This window comes from Colobus angolensis, unplaced genomic scaffold (assembly GCF_000951035.1).
Source record: "Colobus angolensis palliatus isolate OR3802 unplaced genomic scaffold, Cang.pa_1.0 Scaffold59, whole genome shotgun sequence".
NCBI lineage: Eukaryota > Metazoa > Chordata > Mammalia > Primates > Cercopithecidae > Colobus > Colobus angolensis.
The window spans coordinates 7,204,381-7,221,816 of record NW_012119487.1 but is presented as its reverse complement, the minus strand read 5'-3'; the positions used below and the strand labels follow the sequence as shown (position 1 = coordinate 7,221,816).

The window sequence follows — 17,436 nt, the reverse complement described above, 5'->3', positions numbered from 1 at the left end:
CAAGACTCCCAACTCTCAGTGGCCTGAGGGAAAGGGGAAAGCTGGCAGTGAGAAGCCAGCCATCCTACTCTCAGACCTGCTGCGGATTTCCAAGTGACCCGGATTCGCCGCCCTTTAATCCTCACTCCCTCTCCACTAGTGATATAGTTTGGCTGTGTCCCCACCCCAAATCTCATTTTGAATTGTAAACCCCATAATCCCATAATCCCCACATGTCAAGGGTGGGACCAGGTAGAGGTAATTGAATCATGGGGGCAGTTTCCCTTATGCTGTTCTCATGACAATGAGTAAGTCTCAAGAGATCTGATAGTTTTATAAGTGTCTGGCATTTCCCATACTCGAACTCATTCTCTTTCCTGCCCCCCTGTGAAGAGGTATCTTCCGCCGTAATTGTAAGTTTCCTGAGGCCCCCCAAGCCATACTGAACTGTGGTCAATTAAATGCCCTCCCTTAATAAATTACCCAGCCTCAGGTATTTCTTCACAGAAGTGTGAGAACGGACTAATACAACCGGTTTGCACCCTTTATCCACTCTCACAGATACGGGGTCTCACACTGTTCTTCCCACCCATCCTTTATTCCAACCAAAACAAACTTGTGAAGTTATTAGGGAAATGAGTTTTAATCACTCACAGACACACACACTCACATTATTAAGAAGTGGGTTTTCATTACTCACTGAGACACACACACACTCGCATCGATGTAGGGGTGAGGAAAGACATTAAATTTATTTGGTGATTTAGTTTAGAAAAGTTCTTTCACGTTTTAATAAAAGTTACACATACACATGTACTCATGCCAAAGCCGGAGCGAGGCATAAAGACATGTTGCCCAAAGTTTAATAAGAGGAATGCAAGCATTTCTTTTCATTAAAAGGAACAAGACGTGATAATAAATAATAAATAAAAACTGAGTGGCTAGAGTGGCAATCCCTTCCTGCCATCACCAGCATTTAAGTCTTCCCCCAATGAGGAGGAGGGGGCCTGAGGGACTGTGCATTCCCCTGCTTTCAGGAAAAGCTGCAATCCTTTCTCAGGGGCAACAGCATAGGAATAATGAAAAAATAGTCAGAAATGCTATCTATTAATATTCAAATGAACCAGCATTATCTTCTGAAGCTAGAATCTGCACACACACTTTCTTCCAGTTACATGGGTCAGGCTGTGCGTGATTACATGTGGTTCCTGCACCACTGGGCAGAAGCTTCTCTCTCACAAGGTAGCCTTTGAGGGGCCAGGGCTCCTTCTTTAGCTGGCACTGTAAAGGTATTGATCCTGATATGGGGAAACACTCTTTAAAAGCTCTCCAGGCTGTTTACTGATCTGTTTAATGGTAATAACAAGAGATCCTACTTCAAAGAATTGTCATGAAGATTAAAGTAGTAAGGTAAATAAATAAGCATTTAGCTTATTTCCTAGAACAAAGAGACTCAAAATATATATTAGACCATTTGTCAATATTGTTATTCTATGTGCAATCTGGCAGTACACGTTCATTTGCCTATAACCTTCATTGGCTCCCACCTAACCTTCATTCATAAAAAAATATAAAAGAAGATGGGGCCTGACCATAAATTAGACAGACCTCCCAGAGTGAAACCAGGCATTGCCAGACACAGTAGGAGAACAACCTCAACAAGGAGCTCTGATTTTCCTCTAAGCCGCTCATACTTTGTCTTCATGTTGTTCTGATCCTAACAACCACAGGCATCCAGAAGATAAGCAAGACTTTGAGAGGGCTGCAAATAGACAAGTGCCCATTCTCTTCATAGACAACATATTAGGGTTCAAAACTTATTCTTGGCAGTCTGAAATTAGGCTGCTAATTGCAGGAGGAAAGGAAATCTTACCAAATTGGGGCTGTTGGCATAATTCTTCATAGACCTCAAATTATTGTTAGATCAGATTTATACAAGATGTCTTTGTTCTATAGTGCCAATAATCATTCCCTTCCAACTCTCTAGTTATGGGGAATATGATGATCATTTTTATACTCAAAACCATTACTTTTTATCATTCCTTATCTTGGATGACAAAATTGAAACACAGATGAAAAATAAAATATGATAGTAGAATGGGGAGTGGGGTAGGGACAAGATTCCATCCCCTACAGTTGAATCCCTTCTTTGGTGTTCCTGCTCTTGCCTGACACATTGAAACAGGAAGAGAAAAGAAATGCACACATATATTTTCAACTATATCACAATGCTTCAGTCTCCACTCTGAGGCACTTTCAGGTTCCCCCCACCTTCACTCACTTCCCCAATGCCCATCCTGCAAGACTGTCGACGGACTGATAACAAGACCAGGAATACTTACTCAGGGGAAACTTTAAAGTACTAGTGTAAAAGGATGGAAAAAATTTGGAAATACTAACATTTTACCCTGGTAGTTCCATGCTTCTCTTCTCTCTGCTCCACTTAATTCACAATACCAGACTTTTCTACATGTATTAACCTCACTAGGAAGTAATACAACATAATGAAAAGCAAGGAAACAAGAAATCCTTTTTTTGGCTGTGGGGTTTCTAAGCCTCTGCCACCTGGGTCCTGAAACGACTCCATCCACAGTTTAGCCAGCATGGTAGATGGATTGAAGACAGGGACCCTCGCTCTCACACTACCAACACGACCACTATCACATTAGCCTAGAAATGATTCTCCCAAGCTGAAAGAAGAGGAAAGAGGCTAAAGGTAAATAATGGGAATGAATAGTTGGTAGTGGGTCCAATAAAGTTGACTGTACCCTGACTTTCGAGCTGGAAAAAGGATAAAAACCCACAATAGGTTTGTGTGATCTGACAGCAGAGGGATCTTGCCTCATTACAGTAGATTCCTAAGTGGCTTAGCCCTAGAGAGGAATGACTGACCACCAGAGCTAAGCAGGAAGGGCATAAATTCCCTGAGGATGTCCCTGTGATGAGAACCAGGGTCATCTCAGGTGACCAGCATCACCTGGTGACCAAGGACAAAAATGGATCATTTTCCCTGTGGTCTCAGCACGTACAAGCCATCTCCACAGTTAGGTACAGCCCCAAGCACAACAGGCATAATTGACTGAGAGTAAATTACTACTACTCAGTAGCATGGGGGCTGAAAATAGATATAAAGTTTAATGACAGAAGAATAAAGTAAGTTACATTTCTTGCATGCCTGAATGTGTATGCCAAGACTTGAACCCAGTGTGTGCCAGTACCATCAACTTGTACATGGAACGCAGTATGAATGGGCTCCCAGCAACTGGGGGCCATGTGTGGCACAGCTGTTCCTTAATGGACTGGCAGCAGGAGAACACATGCCTTCTTAGAAGATCTTTCAGCCTTGATTACAAAAGACAAGCCAAAACAATAAGACAGAGTTGTTGTGTGGTCTAGGGGATGGTGTGGGGGAAGAAAAGAAAGAATCTGCTAATTAGAAGATGAAATCTTAGTAGTAAACAGCCAAGCTTCCAAAGTGATTCTATATTTCTAAATTCCTACTGGCTTTTCCAGGCTTTAACACAAGAATACCCAAGTGGCTCACGGTAAAGAGAACGATTCCCAGAGCCACTTTCAGTAAAATAAATAAATAAATAAATAAAATAGCTTTGGGCAGTTTGAGAAAAGGATATTGGTTGAAAAACTCTAAAACAGTTCTGTAAAATTTTTAGGGCTGAATATTATATGCCCATAAAACGGGGAGGTTGAGGGCCGGTCTGCAGGTGCCTATGTAATTACTTCCAGTGACTGGTGAAACTGCTTCTCAAAACATGCTGTCCATAATGAAGGGACAAAGTTATAAAACCATGCCTTGGGGTCCAGGGAAGGAGCACTTCAAGTCAGGACAAGGAAAGAAAAAGTGGTGTAGGTGGACTGGTAGGCAAAGGGAGAGAAGGAAATGGGGACAATTGAAAATAATAATAACTGGAGCTAGAAAAAGAAGTGAATCTTTAAGAGAACCAGTCCAGGAGCCATTCATCTCCAAATCTCATATTGGCTTGATTTTACAGCTTGTGGTCTCATTAGAAGGCAGTCTTTATTCCAGTCAAGACTGAACCAAGACAAACATGTGTAGAGGGTGAAGATTTTGCTGAATATGGTGTCATTTTTTTTTTTTTTGTCTCCTTGTATACCCTTTCAGTTACTCCTATCTGCAACAGTCAAGCATTCAGGGAGCACTAGCCACTCCCACATTGTGGAGAAAAGTAATCTGTTGAATTAAAACTGAAGATGTTATTAGCAAGGCATTAGAGACTTAATATATAACCCTTTCCTTGTTCCATTATGGGGGCAATGCTTCACACACGCGCACGTGCACGCGCGCGAGCACACACGCACACACACACACACACAACCTCATGATGGATTCTTTTTTTGTCTACTTTGCAGGAAAATCATGACAGAATTTTAGGCACTACAGAGTATGAGTGGGGAAGATATTTCCTATAATTCATTTATTCGTTAAGCATTATTGAGCATTTATCTATGCCAGGCACTGTTCTGGAGTATCAAGGATTTAATGAGTACTAGGACATGTTTTAGAAGAGAAGACCTTTCAAATCACCATATATAAAAGTGAGTATTTACATCACATGCTTTTAAATTCAGGAATCTTTGTTTGGGGTACCCTAATCTCAGAGTACAGCATTCAAATTCTATGCTAATTTTGTTTAAAGTGTTTAATATCCAAGAGTGTTCCCTGTTTTCCAAACTCCAAAGCACCCAGAATAGCGTCATTTACTAAATGTCATCTTCCGACAGTTAAATCATCTACAACAGAAGCCAAGGGGTAATTATCAGGAGCAGTTCTCATCTTATTTATGTCATATAGGCTGCCTAATGAATGACTATGACCTCTAATATTTACATGTGCACTCCAGTTTACACATCTTATTTATTCCTTAGCTCTAGGAAGAATCACTCTGTTTTGGCACAGTAAAAAAAAAAAAAAAAAAAAAAAAAAAACCAGCAGTGAATAAGGGACAATGGTGGCTTTGCTCTAGCCCAATCCTTTAATGACAAACACCTTCATGATCTACAAATGTTGGTGTGCCTCGGAGCACTCCCTCCATCAGGTTGTGGACTATAACCATGCTCAAGTCTCTTTAAATCCAAAACTTTCTTCATCACCCTCTAACCATCACCTTCTTCACCCTAGTGCTTTATGCCTTCACAGTCAAACTTCTTGAAAGATCCACATCCCCCTCTTCACCTTCTGTGGGTTCCTCTACCTGTCCCACTCTGGTTTCTGCACCCAGACTCCACAGAAACAATCTGGTTAATGTTATCAAAGACTTCCTACTTACCATATCTATGAATAGTTCTTAGCACCTGAGGCTTCATTCACATTGTGCATCAATGTATCACAACTGATGTAAACTTTAATCTCAATATCTAACTATTTGGTTGAAAGAAAGCTGAAGTTTGTCCTGGAAGAACCCCTGCAAAAGTTCTGCATGAGGAAGGGGTATCTCACCTCCAAGCTAGTTTCTGCTACCTATACTGCTGCTGCTTTGCCTTCTCCCAGGTAGTGGTCCTACCCATACCAACCCTGTGACAGCTACTCCACTGCAGTCCACTGGGCTCCAGGACATTCACAGACCGCTCACCTCCCCAGACCACCCACCATTGTTTACCCTTTCCTTCTCTGATTTGTAAGGAAGCTCTCTCTGCTTCTTACAAGCAGTTCTACCATTGCAAGCAGATGCATTCCTAAAAACACATTTCTTTCCTTTATAAAAGAGCCAAGATTTTTTCCAGGGCACCGAAAAAGTTTCTATCTTGGAGGCTGAAGGCACAACCAGGAAGGGCAACCACAGATACACTGTATTTGAAGCTTCTACTACTACTATTAAAGCTCATATTTACTGAACTCCTGCTGTATGCCAGACATTCTTCCTCATGCTTATTATCCCCATTTTACATACAATGAAACAAAAGCCCAGGTCCCGTTTGTTCCTATCCATGTGAAGCCATAACCCACTCCATCATTCAAATATTTTCTTTTCCCCCAATCAAGAATCACTTCATCCGGACTCATTTGAAGGTCCCTTATGTTTAAACCCCCATGATCCAGGTTCAAGTTTCCTCCCACAGGGTCCTCAGGTCCCATGCACCTGAGAGCATGTTGCTTGTGAGCTGATTGGGTGCTCTCACTGCTCTGTGGTGGTACAGACATTCTCTAGAACAATTAGGAACGTGACAGACCAGAACACTAGGAAGTATCTAGCTTCTGTGCCACAGTGATTCTTCTCTCTAACTTGGCCAAAATGCCTGTGTGCTGATTTCATCTTTCTGCAGTAGCTGTGGACCCCACGAGACTTTCTCAAAACTCTCTGTCTTTTGGTTTCCAGTACACACCCTGATATCTTTTCCTCCTCCCTCTTCTATGGAAGCCCCTTCTTAGCTGATTTTAGAGACCCCTAGCTCAACATATCCAAAAACAAACTGGCTCCCCATTTGCTTTTCCTTTTCCTGCATTTTCTACCTTGACTCCACCATCCCCTCAGTCAATCAAACAGAACTCCTCTTTCCCCATCTCCTTATTTATTCGAACAAATTTTCTTAGCACTTACAGCTATAAATGAGAAACAAAGCAATATAATTTATGTTAAATCTTTTCTCATTACAGCAATAATTACTATTCATTCACAGACACAAGAACTACTTTGGGGTTGGGAGAGCCATGTTTATCTCCTTAAAATACACATTTCCCAAGCATTTGTTTTTACTAGTGATTAACCAACATCTAAAAATATTGTTTAGATCACGCTTAATAACTTATGTTAGTTTCAATGCTGATATCCTGTTTGTGAGACTGTACTACTGTTTTACAAGATGCTACCATTAGGGGAAATGGGTAAAGGTTATACAGAATGTTTTTGCATCGTTTCTTACAACTACATGGGAATGTATAATATCTCAAAATAAAAAGTCTAGTTTAACAAAATGTGATCACAAAAGAGTTGTTGTATTCAAAATGTTTTTAGCTGAGAAACAGGCAACCAACTAAACTCTGAAAAAAAGACATGTGTATGTTACATTAGTATAAAATTCTATAGAAGTGAAATGGAAACGCAAGTTTAGAGACAAAAAGAAAGAAAACAATGAACACTTGCCCAATGTTTAAAAAGTACATGACCATGATTTTTTTTTAAATAAATGATGGTGATTTTCAAATTGGTATGGTACTGAGAGGACACTTAGGAAAGTAAATTTAAGATTTATTTTTAAATGATAGTAGTTTGAAATAAAATTATATGCCCCAATTACTCTTTTTGCTACTATTAAACCTATTATTAGATGTTTAGATGTTACTCTGAGAATGTATGAAGGTTTGCTGAGTTTTTTGAGTCTCTTCACAGGTACAAGTGAAAAAATAAGTTTGAAGAGCACTACTGTAGCCATGCAAAGCACCCCCACTTCTAAGTGTGTGCTGAACCCTCCATCTGCCAGTTCTGCTCTGGAATGCTCTCCTACGTCTGCCAAGCAAACTCTTGCTTATCCTTCAATTCCCATCTCAAGCCTCAGCCCCTCTGGAAACTCTTTGTTAATACTTTCAGCACAATTAGGCACTTTCCTTTCTATGTTCCTGCCTAACTTCATGTATGGTGCCAGCACATAGTATTATAAATCTGTATTACATATCTGTCTCCCAATCACGCTGTGCACCCCTTAAGAGCAGACTGTTTTCATTATTCTATCTACGGCATTGCCACAAAACACAGTCAAGTTTTTCTTTGAATGAATCAATGATGATGAGTATGGTATCCAAGGCTTATAAAAGGACTGGTTTATGACTAACTTAAGTGTTCTGCTTTTAAAGATATGTTTTCAATTCAGGCATTGTTTACCATGGCTAAAAATGTTCAAACTACTGAATATTAGAGCTCAAGAGGATCCCACTCATTCATCTACCTGCAAAAAGATTTTTCTTTGTGTTAACACAGCATTGAAAGCACAAAATCATACGAAAGGGCAGAAATGGTGTTGATGGCAAATCACGATGACAAATTGCCTTGGTCTTTCCACATAGTGACTTAAGCCATTGATAGTCAGAAACTGGATTCAGTCTTCAAACTTTCAGGCTAGTGTGCTTATCTGCCAGGTCATTCAACAGACCCTGAAAATGTAGGTCCTTTACATGCTGACACAAACAGATAATCCCATCTTGAGTCTCAAAAAGGCTCTATTTAGAAAATTCTGAATGTCTTCCTCTATCATGTTATGTCAGCTGTCTGTACTACTCTACACCTGATTTTAGTCAATACAGTTCCTTTGTTTAATCAGCTATGACTGAACAAGAAGAAATAAATAAGAACACAATTTTCTATTGAATCAGATCTGTGAGCTGTTCAGTCTAGTCTTTTACTTCTGAAAAGCACATTAACAATCATGTTGTAGGGGAGTACAATTATTTCTCAAAGGATTAAGAATAAAATATAAATATCCCTTGCTTCTTTGAAGGGATAGTGATTTGAAGTCAGTGATTCATGAGACAATTTAAGCATTTCTTGAAATCATTTAAATGTAATACTTTTACTCATCTATACCTTCATTCAATGATCACTCACAGAGCACCTGCTATATGCAAAGAACCTTGCTTATTTATAGAGACCATAGATGTCTATCAGATTTCACCAGTTTTTACATGCAGTTGTGTGTGTGTGTGTTTGTAGTTCTATGAAATTTATCACATATACACAGTTATGTAATCAACACCACAGTCAAGATACTGAGCTGTTCTATCACTATTAACATGTCCCACCTACTATCCTTTATGTCACAAATACATCCATACTCTTCTCAACCTCCGACCATGTATTGCCTCCTCATTTTTAAACCCTGGAAACCACTAATTTGTTCTTTATCTCTAGAAATTTACCATTTTGAGAATGCTGCAAATGTGAAATGTTACACCATGTAACTTTTGAGATTGGCTTTTTTTTTTTTTTTTTCACTTAACATAATGCCCTTGAGATCCATCCAAGTTGTTGCATGCATTAACACTTTGTGGAGTAGTATTTCATTGTGTGGATGTACACAGTTTGTTTAAGCAGTCAGCACTGAAGGACACTTTTGTCATTTCCAGTTTGGGGCTACTATATAGAAAATAGAAAGCTGCTATGAAGATTTATTCATGTACAAGTTTTTTAAGTGGATATATATATTTTCATTTCTCTAGGATTAATGACCAGGAGTCCAATTACTGGATTGTATGGCAAGTGTAAAATATCTAGAATCTGTGGTTTGATATCGTTTGTCAGTTTGCAAGATTCTCAGTCATTATCTCTTTGAATATTGTTTCTGCCCACAATTTGTTTTTCTTCTTCTAGAACTCCAATTTACAATAGAAATTTTTCATGGAGTCTTAAATGTTACCTGAGATTTCTTCTGTGTTTTCACAGCACTTCCTTTTTCAGAGCTTCAATTTGTAAATTTTCTACAATGGTCTAGTTTTTAAATTCTTTCTTCTGTTCATAAACTCATCTATTAATTTCTTAATTTTTCTTACTGGTATCTATTTTTAGTTCTAAAATTTCCATTTGATCCACTATTAGAGATTCCAGTTCTCTGAAGAAACTATGCATTTTCATCTATTTTTACATATTAATCATAGTTAAAGCCAGTGCCCAATAATGCCAATACCTGGATAAGTTTTGATTGTGTATGATTTGTTTGTTTGGTTTATCATCATTTGACCCTGTCTCCTGAAATAGTTGATATCTCTTTATTGACTGCTAGACACTGTGCATGAACAATTGTAGAGGCTTTCAATTATGTCTTTCTCCAAAGAATATTTAATTTCTTTTTCTAGGCAGTTAGAATATAGGCAGATAAACTTCCTCCAAACAGGGATTAAGAGTGTTTCAGGAGGAAACATAAAAATTTTAGAAGATAACATTGAAAAAACTCTTCTAGACATTGGCTTAGGCAAAGAGTTCATGACCAAGAACCCAAAAGCAAATGCAACAAAAACAAAGAAAAGTAGATAGGACGCATATCAAAACCACTACCACATTACTCCTGCAAGAAAGGCCATAATTTAAAAATATCAAAAACTAATAGATGTTGATGTGGATGTGGTGAAAAGGGAACACTTTCACACTGCAGGTGGGAATGTAAACTAGTACAACTACTATGAAAAAACAGTATGGAGATCCCTTAAGAACTAAAAGTAGATCTATCATTTGATCCAGCAACCCCACTACTGGGTATTTACCCAAAGGAAAATAAGTCACTATATGGAAAAAAACACTTGCACACACATGTTTATAGCAGCACAATTCACAATTGCAAAAATATGGAACCAGCCCAAATGTCCATTAATCAATGAGTGGATAAAGAAAATGTGGTATATGTATATACCATGGAATACTACTCAGCCATAAAAAGGAACAAAATAATGGCATTTGCAACAACCTAGATGGAGTTGGAGACCATTATTGTAAGTGAAGTAATTCAGGAATGGGAAACCAAATATCATATATTATCACTTATAAGTGGGAGCTAAACTATTAGGATTTAAGATGTAAGAATGACACAATGGAACTTTGGGGACTCAGGAGGAAGTGTGGGAGCAGGGCGAGGGATAAAAGACTACACACGGGTACAGTGTACACTGTTTGGGTGATGGGTGCACCAACGTCTCAGAAGTCACCACTAAAAAGTTTATCCATGTAACCAAACACCACCTGTTCCCCAAAAAACTATTAAAACGTTTTTAAAAGTGTTTCAGGCTAGATTTTAGACTTTGTATAAGCTGTGCTACTTTTGTTTACCCTTGCGCAGAGGGTGTCTCAGAGCCCCTTCTCCTCGACAAGGCCTCAACTTCCAATTTTCTATCTTCTGTTATGAGAATCCTAAAATCACTGTTTGGCTTTTTAATCTCTTAGAAGTTATTTTCTACGTGTTTTCTTGCCCAGTGGCCCTGAGAATGTAAGTTTAGTAACGAACAAATATCTTAAAATAAAATCACAATCAGAAAATCAGGCTTACTTTTTGTGATTTCCATTTCTCTAGGATCCTGGTCCCTCAAGTTTTGGTTACCCTGAAAACCTGAACTCTTAATTTTTGTCTTGAGACCAAAGCAAGCTCTAGGCTGCTGCTCTCTGCTCTGCCTCTATGTCTTCCACTGAGAATTTGGCAATTTCCCTGAAAGGAAAAAGACTGAATTATATACAGGACTCACTTCAACGCATTTTTCTTCTTTCTGGGATTGGACTCCTCATATCCTTGTTGCCTTAGCCAGTCTGATGCCTTCAAATAAATAATTTTAAAGTATTTTATCCATTTTTTATAGTTGAATGAGTCTTGCCAATGCCCAATTCTAATAAAGTTAGAAAACATTCAATGGTATGCCCCAGCCTAACAATTCTTATCAAGAAGTCATCATTTGTCTCCATAATGGCCAAGAAGATAATTTTTTAAGGTCTTTTAACCAAATAGATTCAGTTCCTGTTGATAGACTTGGGCCTCATGGAAGCCACTGCTGGGTAAATCTTGCTGTCAGGACCTCCATAGACATACACCAGAAAGGTTACTATTGGTGATTGGCGTGTGCACCAAGTTGGAGATATTTTCTTATAGTGTTATATGCCCCCTCTGCTACTGTTGCTTTTGATTAGCGTAGCTCAAAACACCCGTACTCACTATTAAATGAATTACAGGAATATGACTTTCTAGTCCACTCATGGCTACCAGGAAGACTAGAATGACCCACACTAGCTTTCATCTGGAAAGCACAGGGGTGTCTCCAGCTTACATAACCATCTTGGAAATGTATGACTGAAATCTATAGCCCCTTTCTGTCAGCTGTATCAAAAATCCTTTAGAACTTTTCCTGAAACTAATAGCCATGAAGTGCAGCCTATGACTTACAAATTTGTTTTCTGATAGGCCCAACAAAACATCTCATCCCACCCAGAAACCTCTCTTTCCCTAGTTTTTCACTCATAGTAATTGTAGATAAATCTGAATGCCTTCTTTGGTTTATACTGGATCCCTGGAAATATCAGGTCCTTACTTGAGGAGCCTGACAGTATGTTATTAACACACACAATGCTCTTGCCTTGGTAGCCTCAGGCCAACACTAACATCACAAATTTCTGATTTCTGATGTACTGAGAACTAAAAATACAGTTTAGTGATAAAAGGGTTCTAAAACTGAATCAGATACTATAGAGCCAATGAAACCCAGCTATGCATGCTAGCAAAGCATTTAATTTGGATTCTTACATGTTTAATTTGTTATACATATATGTGTATATATACATTAGCATATATCCTCCATTTGCTGGTATATATAACCCTTTTGAATCTCAACCTGATTCACTCTGTGGATTTTCATCACTATTTCACACTTGAACAGCAACTCTTTTTTTTTTGGTCTATCGCTAACGCATTGCTCATCTTCCTCCTTCCCCAATCTACAACACTGGTTATCTTTTGAATACTTGCTCATATTTTCTATGATTGTCAAGTCAATATGTTCTAGACTTCACTATGACCAGGTATTTGATGTATACAGCATTATGTTCTATTACTTTAATTTATTCCTCTCTGCTTCTTATTTGATTACTAGGAAGACCAACTTTGTAGTACCTTTTAAAAATCACTCATAAAATTGTTTCCAGTCTGTCTAACCATTCTTTTTCTAACACAAAATATTACTTTCAATTATAGTAACTTATTTTAAAATAAATTTTTATAGAATGCTATCTAAGACTTTTTGGAAATGTATACTAATTATGTTCAATAATTACTCTTTATCCATATGTTTATAAAACGGATGTAATCACTCTTATTGCTTGCTCAGTAAGATTTCCCTTTATAATAATAAGACATTGTAAAAACGATTGTCTTTTTTGTGTTCAGTAGTTGCACTTGGTGTTAAGGCATCCACTGTTTTCCCCGGTGAGCAGGCAAACCCCACTTTTTGAATTTCCTGGGATTTCCTCAGGAGTCCACACCATACAAGAAGCCCACCAGTCTTCTGGAACAGTGATCACTGTACAGCAGGTTTCACAGTCCAGCCACCTTCTTGATAATTTGATAGTTCCCCACTTGGGGCTCTGCAAGACTTAAAATGATCTTATTCTATTCCAGCAATTTATTTTCATCTAAATTATAGATTCAGACTAGAACATTCTGAGCATTTGCCATTGCTTGCTCTAATATGTCTTACTTTCCTATATTGAAACATTTTGACAGGCTCTACCAAGAGCCATTCTCAGTGCAAAGCAGTTAATTCACTGTGTACATTTACTTTTTTTCTGTCTTTCTTTTTTCCCCAAACTTATTTTCACAAGCTTCCTTCAATCTTCTTTGTTCTTTCCTACCATGTTTGGTCTTCATTTCACTTACCCAAGTGAGTGACAGCGTCCTTGTCCCAAGGCCAGGTGGCAGCACCTGCAAGGTCTTCCCGCACTGAGCTGGCAAAGTAGATGTTGAGGAAGTGAGTACTGTTCAGCTGCAGGGCCTCCTTCAGCTCCTTCACACTCATGTATGCCCTAGAGAGCATGCCAGATGAGAAAATGTCACAGCAAAGAATTGGTACTTAGAGAATAGCAGAGCCAGACTTAATCAGATTCCAATGGCACTCCCAGCCAGCATTACCTTTTGGAGGGACATGGGGCAGAGACCAGCCTGTCATGAAGACCAGAAGAAAAGGCATTAATACACATTTGGGATGCTCATACCAATAAATGGTATAATGACTTTTTAAAACACTATAATGTTTGTATGAATACTACATATTTAACATCATACTCAATTCCCTACCCTACACCCAGATTATTTCTTCAAGATAAACCTAATGATCCCATGAATTCTTTGTCTTGAGAATTATTCTCAGGCCACAGTGAAGAAGGCCTTCCAACTCTCAGTTTCTTGTTCTTTCCATCACATTGCATGATCCTTGAATTCCAGTTCAATCTCTTTTTCAGTGTATGCCTACTTCAAGCATTATTTTTTAAAAGAAAAAGGGAAATAGAGGATAGAAAACATAAAGTAAAAGAGGAAAAAATGAGATGAGTTAAAATCAGGGAAGGACATAATAAAGCTACTGCAAAGAATAACAATTATATAGACATCTCTCTTTCTAGTCCCTTAATCCATAGAAACTCTACCCTACTCCTATTACCTTATGATATTTACCAAGTATGTTTATTGGTGACTTTGAAAGCACTAGGCAATATTATGTTTGCATTGATGCACAGAATTAAAGGTCTGTTAAAAACACATGACTTGTGGCTTATAGAAAAGGACACAAACATTTGGTCTCTTTCTAAACTCACATATAGTCAAAGACCTTTAGCTTCTCAGCATCAGTGAAACTTAAAACTTTACCATAAGCAAACAGTGCGTTTCTATTCTCACTGAAGTGTTATTTTAAGAAGGAACAACTAAACCAGAGCTCAATGGCCCCTTAGACTTACTAGATGCTCCCCACAGTGGCCATGGTCTGCCATTCCAGAGATAGGAATGTTCTTATCACAGCGCCAGCTGGGCAGACAGCCTGTCCACACAGGTTGGAAATTTCCTTTACAGATTATGCTTTGTTGATGCTATTCTAGTAGACAAGCTGCAGACACCGAAATCTACCACCCCAGAAGCTCATGTTAGGAGAGCATGACCCTTCCCCTCTAGCTTGCTCTGCCTTCCGACTGTTGATGCCATCTATTTCATCCAAGTGTAGGATGTGCTGGCAAAATCACCTGAGAAAGGGCAATCCCAAAGATTGTTTATTTGTTTTCTGGAACAGAACCAAAAACGGGAATAAAAGGAAAAACAAAACAAAACAAAAAGATCTTGCTTTAGAACCAAAGATGTTTGGGAGAAAAGGGCTTTTAAAATACCATCTTTCATTGACTTATAATATCTTGGAAAACTAGCTCTCAGCTGCAAGAAATCATCCAAACTCCAAGAGATGACGTCATATGTGATCGGGGGATAGTTCTCCTGCTGCTTTCCTGAAGACAAAATGTTTTCTGAGTTGTTGCCTGGTTTTCCCGAGACATTAGCCACATTCTCTTTTACTTTCTCCTTTATTAGAAATAAGTATAATTTCCTTTATTGACAAATTGATGATTTGGGGGTGATGATGATATCAAGTGAGTCTTCAACATGGAGATGTTTCAATAGGTCAGAAGGTAGAGAGGGGAAGAGAAAAGAGAATAAAATAAATGAAAAGAAAAAGAAAGAGAAGAAAAGAAAAGAAAGGGGAAGAGAGAATCAGAGACTGAGCATGGGCTCAGCTTAGGGTACCAAGGAAGAAAAGCCATACTCTTTCTCTGTTCCTATTCTTGGGTTCCAATTAAAATTGGGAGTTGGTAACTTGACAGCTTTCTCTCTCTTCTCTGCAGGCACTTCTCCAGCCTCCCTGCTCCTGGCATGGCTTATTTTGGCTATCTGTGTGCTACTGGCTTCTTTGCCTGCCATCTACCAGTCTTGGACACCATCCTCCCATCCTCCCTCAATCCACCAGTTCCACTAATTTCTCTTGAGGAACCTCCAAGGGGCCTCCTCCTCCACCCCCAACCTCATTAGCTGGTTCTCCTCATCTTCTTTTTCTTCCTTGCCCAATCCTCTCTCCAGTCATAAATTACCCTTCCAGATGACAGTATTTATGTCATGCTGGTGGCAAACTGGGTATGGTTACTCAGACTCCTGTATTTCCTGGAGATAGAGATATATGTCATCAAGTATAAGGGAGAGAATAAATTTTAAAACTCTAGAAAGAGTCATTAATTGAATTGATAGAAGAAACCTTTATTTTGCTGGAAACAAAGACTACTATCCAGACTTTCCTCTAAACCAGTGAGAGCAAACATGCAGAAGTCAGTGTGTCTGATTTGCATGCAGAATGCTCTGTCTATTGCAACACAGGTAACCATTTCAAAAGTTAATCGGAACTAATGAAGATATATGTCTTAGCTTCTCAACCAATATGACCAGAACCCAGTTCATGGGCTTAGGATGAGAAAAAATGGACATTATTTTCAAATTTAGAGATTAGCACCTTACTTCAGAAATGATTAAGAGATAGACTTGCCATTCAAATTAGCTTAATATTCAAGGGAAGGCAGAATGCCACACATAAATGCAGTGAAATGCATAAGGGGCATGCACTGACCAGAACTTTGTATTAAAAGGGGATAAACTGCATTAATCTGCTTAATTTCTGCCAGGACCTACCTTTCCTCATGCTCTGTACACTCTAGATAAGGATACTCACTTACATGTCTCCCTGAAGGAGTCAGAGTGACCAAAGTTATGTCTTGGTTTTTATAAATATTATCTCAGTAATAGGCTGTCCTTGGGGCTGACATATCAAGCTGTTCTGCCCCATTACTCAGGCTTGTTAGTTCTGACATGCCCTATGGAGAGTGCACATCTGCTTCACCATTCTATGACTGTCACCTACTGGTTTGGGATTAGCCATTGCCGGGTTTCCAGTCTACCATGTTTCATTGCCTCCCTGCCTTAGTGTATTCTCTTCGGCTTCTGCCATGCCCCTGACAGCTGGCTCTCCAGTCACATCCCAGTATCTAAATGTACACACAAACTGCAACTACTGCTTAGTTCCCAACTAAACAAAGTAAAAGTGTAGGAAAAGTGATTCTTTGTGCTGTAGTTTATTAGTCAGTTAAAAAACCCCATAGTACTTTGATAGAAATTATTCATGAAGGAAGCCAGAAATAAGCAAAAGATCCTGAGCTGTCTGCTGTCTGAAGGAAGTTGAATCAGTATCAAAAACTGGCATGTAGAAAACAAGACATAAAGGATGGATGTGCACCTTGAGACTGGAACCCACAGCCCCACTTCCCACAGTCAAGAGTAAACCCACGCCAAAGGAGGAGCCTGACTGCACTCCACAGTTGATACGGCAGCCACCTGCAGCCACCTGCAGAAGGAAAACAGATACCCCTAAGGACCTTCAACCAATTCCCCTCACAGAAGCAACGTGTGCCTCATAGACATTTGGGTTTGGTTAAGCCTAAGGCTTCCTGTTATTACTGTAAAATACAGTTCTCTATCCAAAATATGCAGGAAGGTCCCCTGCCATTCCCATCCCCTATCCACTCTCTCACTATGTCTCTTCTTTCTAGGGAATATCACCTTTGACCTGATCCGCCACCCCATTCACTGGGCCCACACCTTGGGACTTGCGGGCCCCTGGAAGCATTCTCCAGGCTGCTCAGTGCAACCTCAAACACATAGTTTTCTCTGTTCCTGTAAAATTCCTTTTGCTCTTAGGTGCATGGAACTCTACTCATCCCCATATACTCACTTCCTTTCATTTTTTGTTTTCTGGTTACTGTTTTCTGGTTTCTGTTTTCTGGAGTAAAGAGCTCCAGTACCTGATTCCTGGGCTCTCCCCTTACTCCACCTCCTATCATCACCTGAGGAATTTCAACACTTGTGTGAAGCATCCACTGAAAACACAGTCTTATT

At 39.1% G+C, this 17,436-nt stretch overlaps 1 protein-coding gene across 3 annotated transcripts in view; it reads right to left on the bottom strand.

Annotated features, from left to right (window-relative positions):
• PAPPA2 (pappalysin 2) overlaps positions 1 to 17,436 on the bottom strand; it is a 417,104-nt gene that overhangs the window by 176,162 nt on the left and 223,506 nt on the right. For all 3 annotated transcript variants that reach the window (XR_001004080.1, XM_011962377.1, XM_011962378.1), the window contains one exon: positions 13,345 to 13,490. Coding sequence is in view for 2 of the 3 variants with exons in the window: in XM_011962377.1 (XP_011817767.1) it covers positions 13,345 to 13,490 (146 nt within the window). In the remaining variant the exon portion in view is untranslated. The remainder of the gene's footprint in view (positions 1 to 13,344; positions 13,491 to 17,436) is intronic.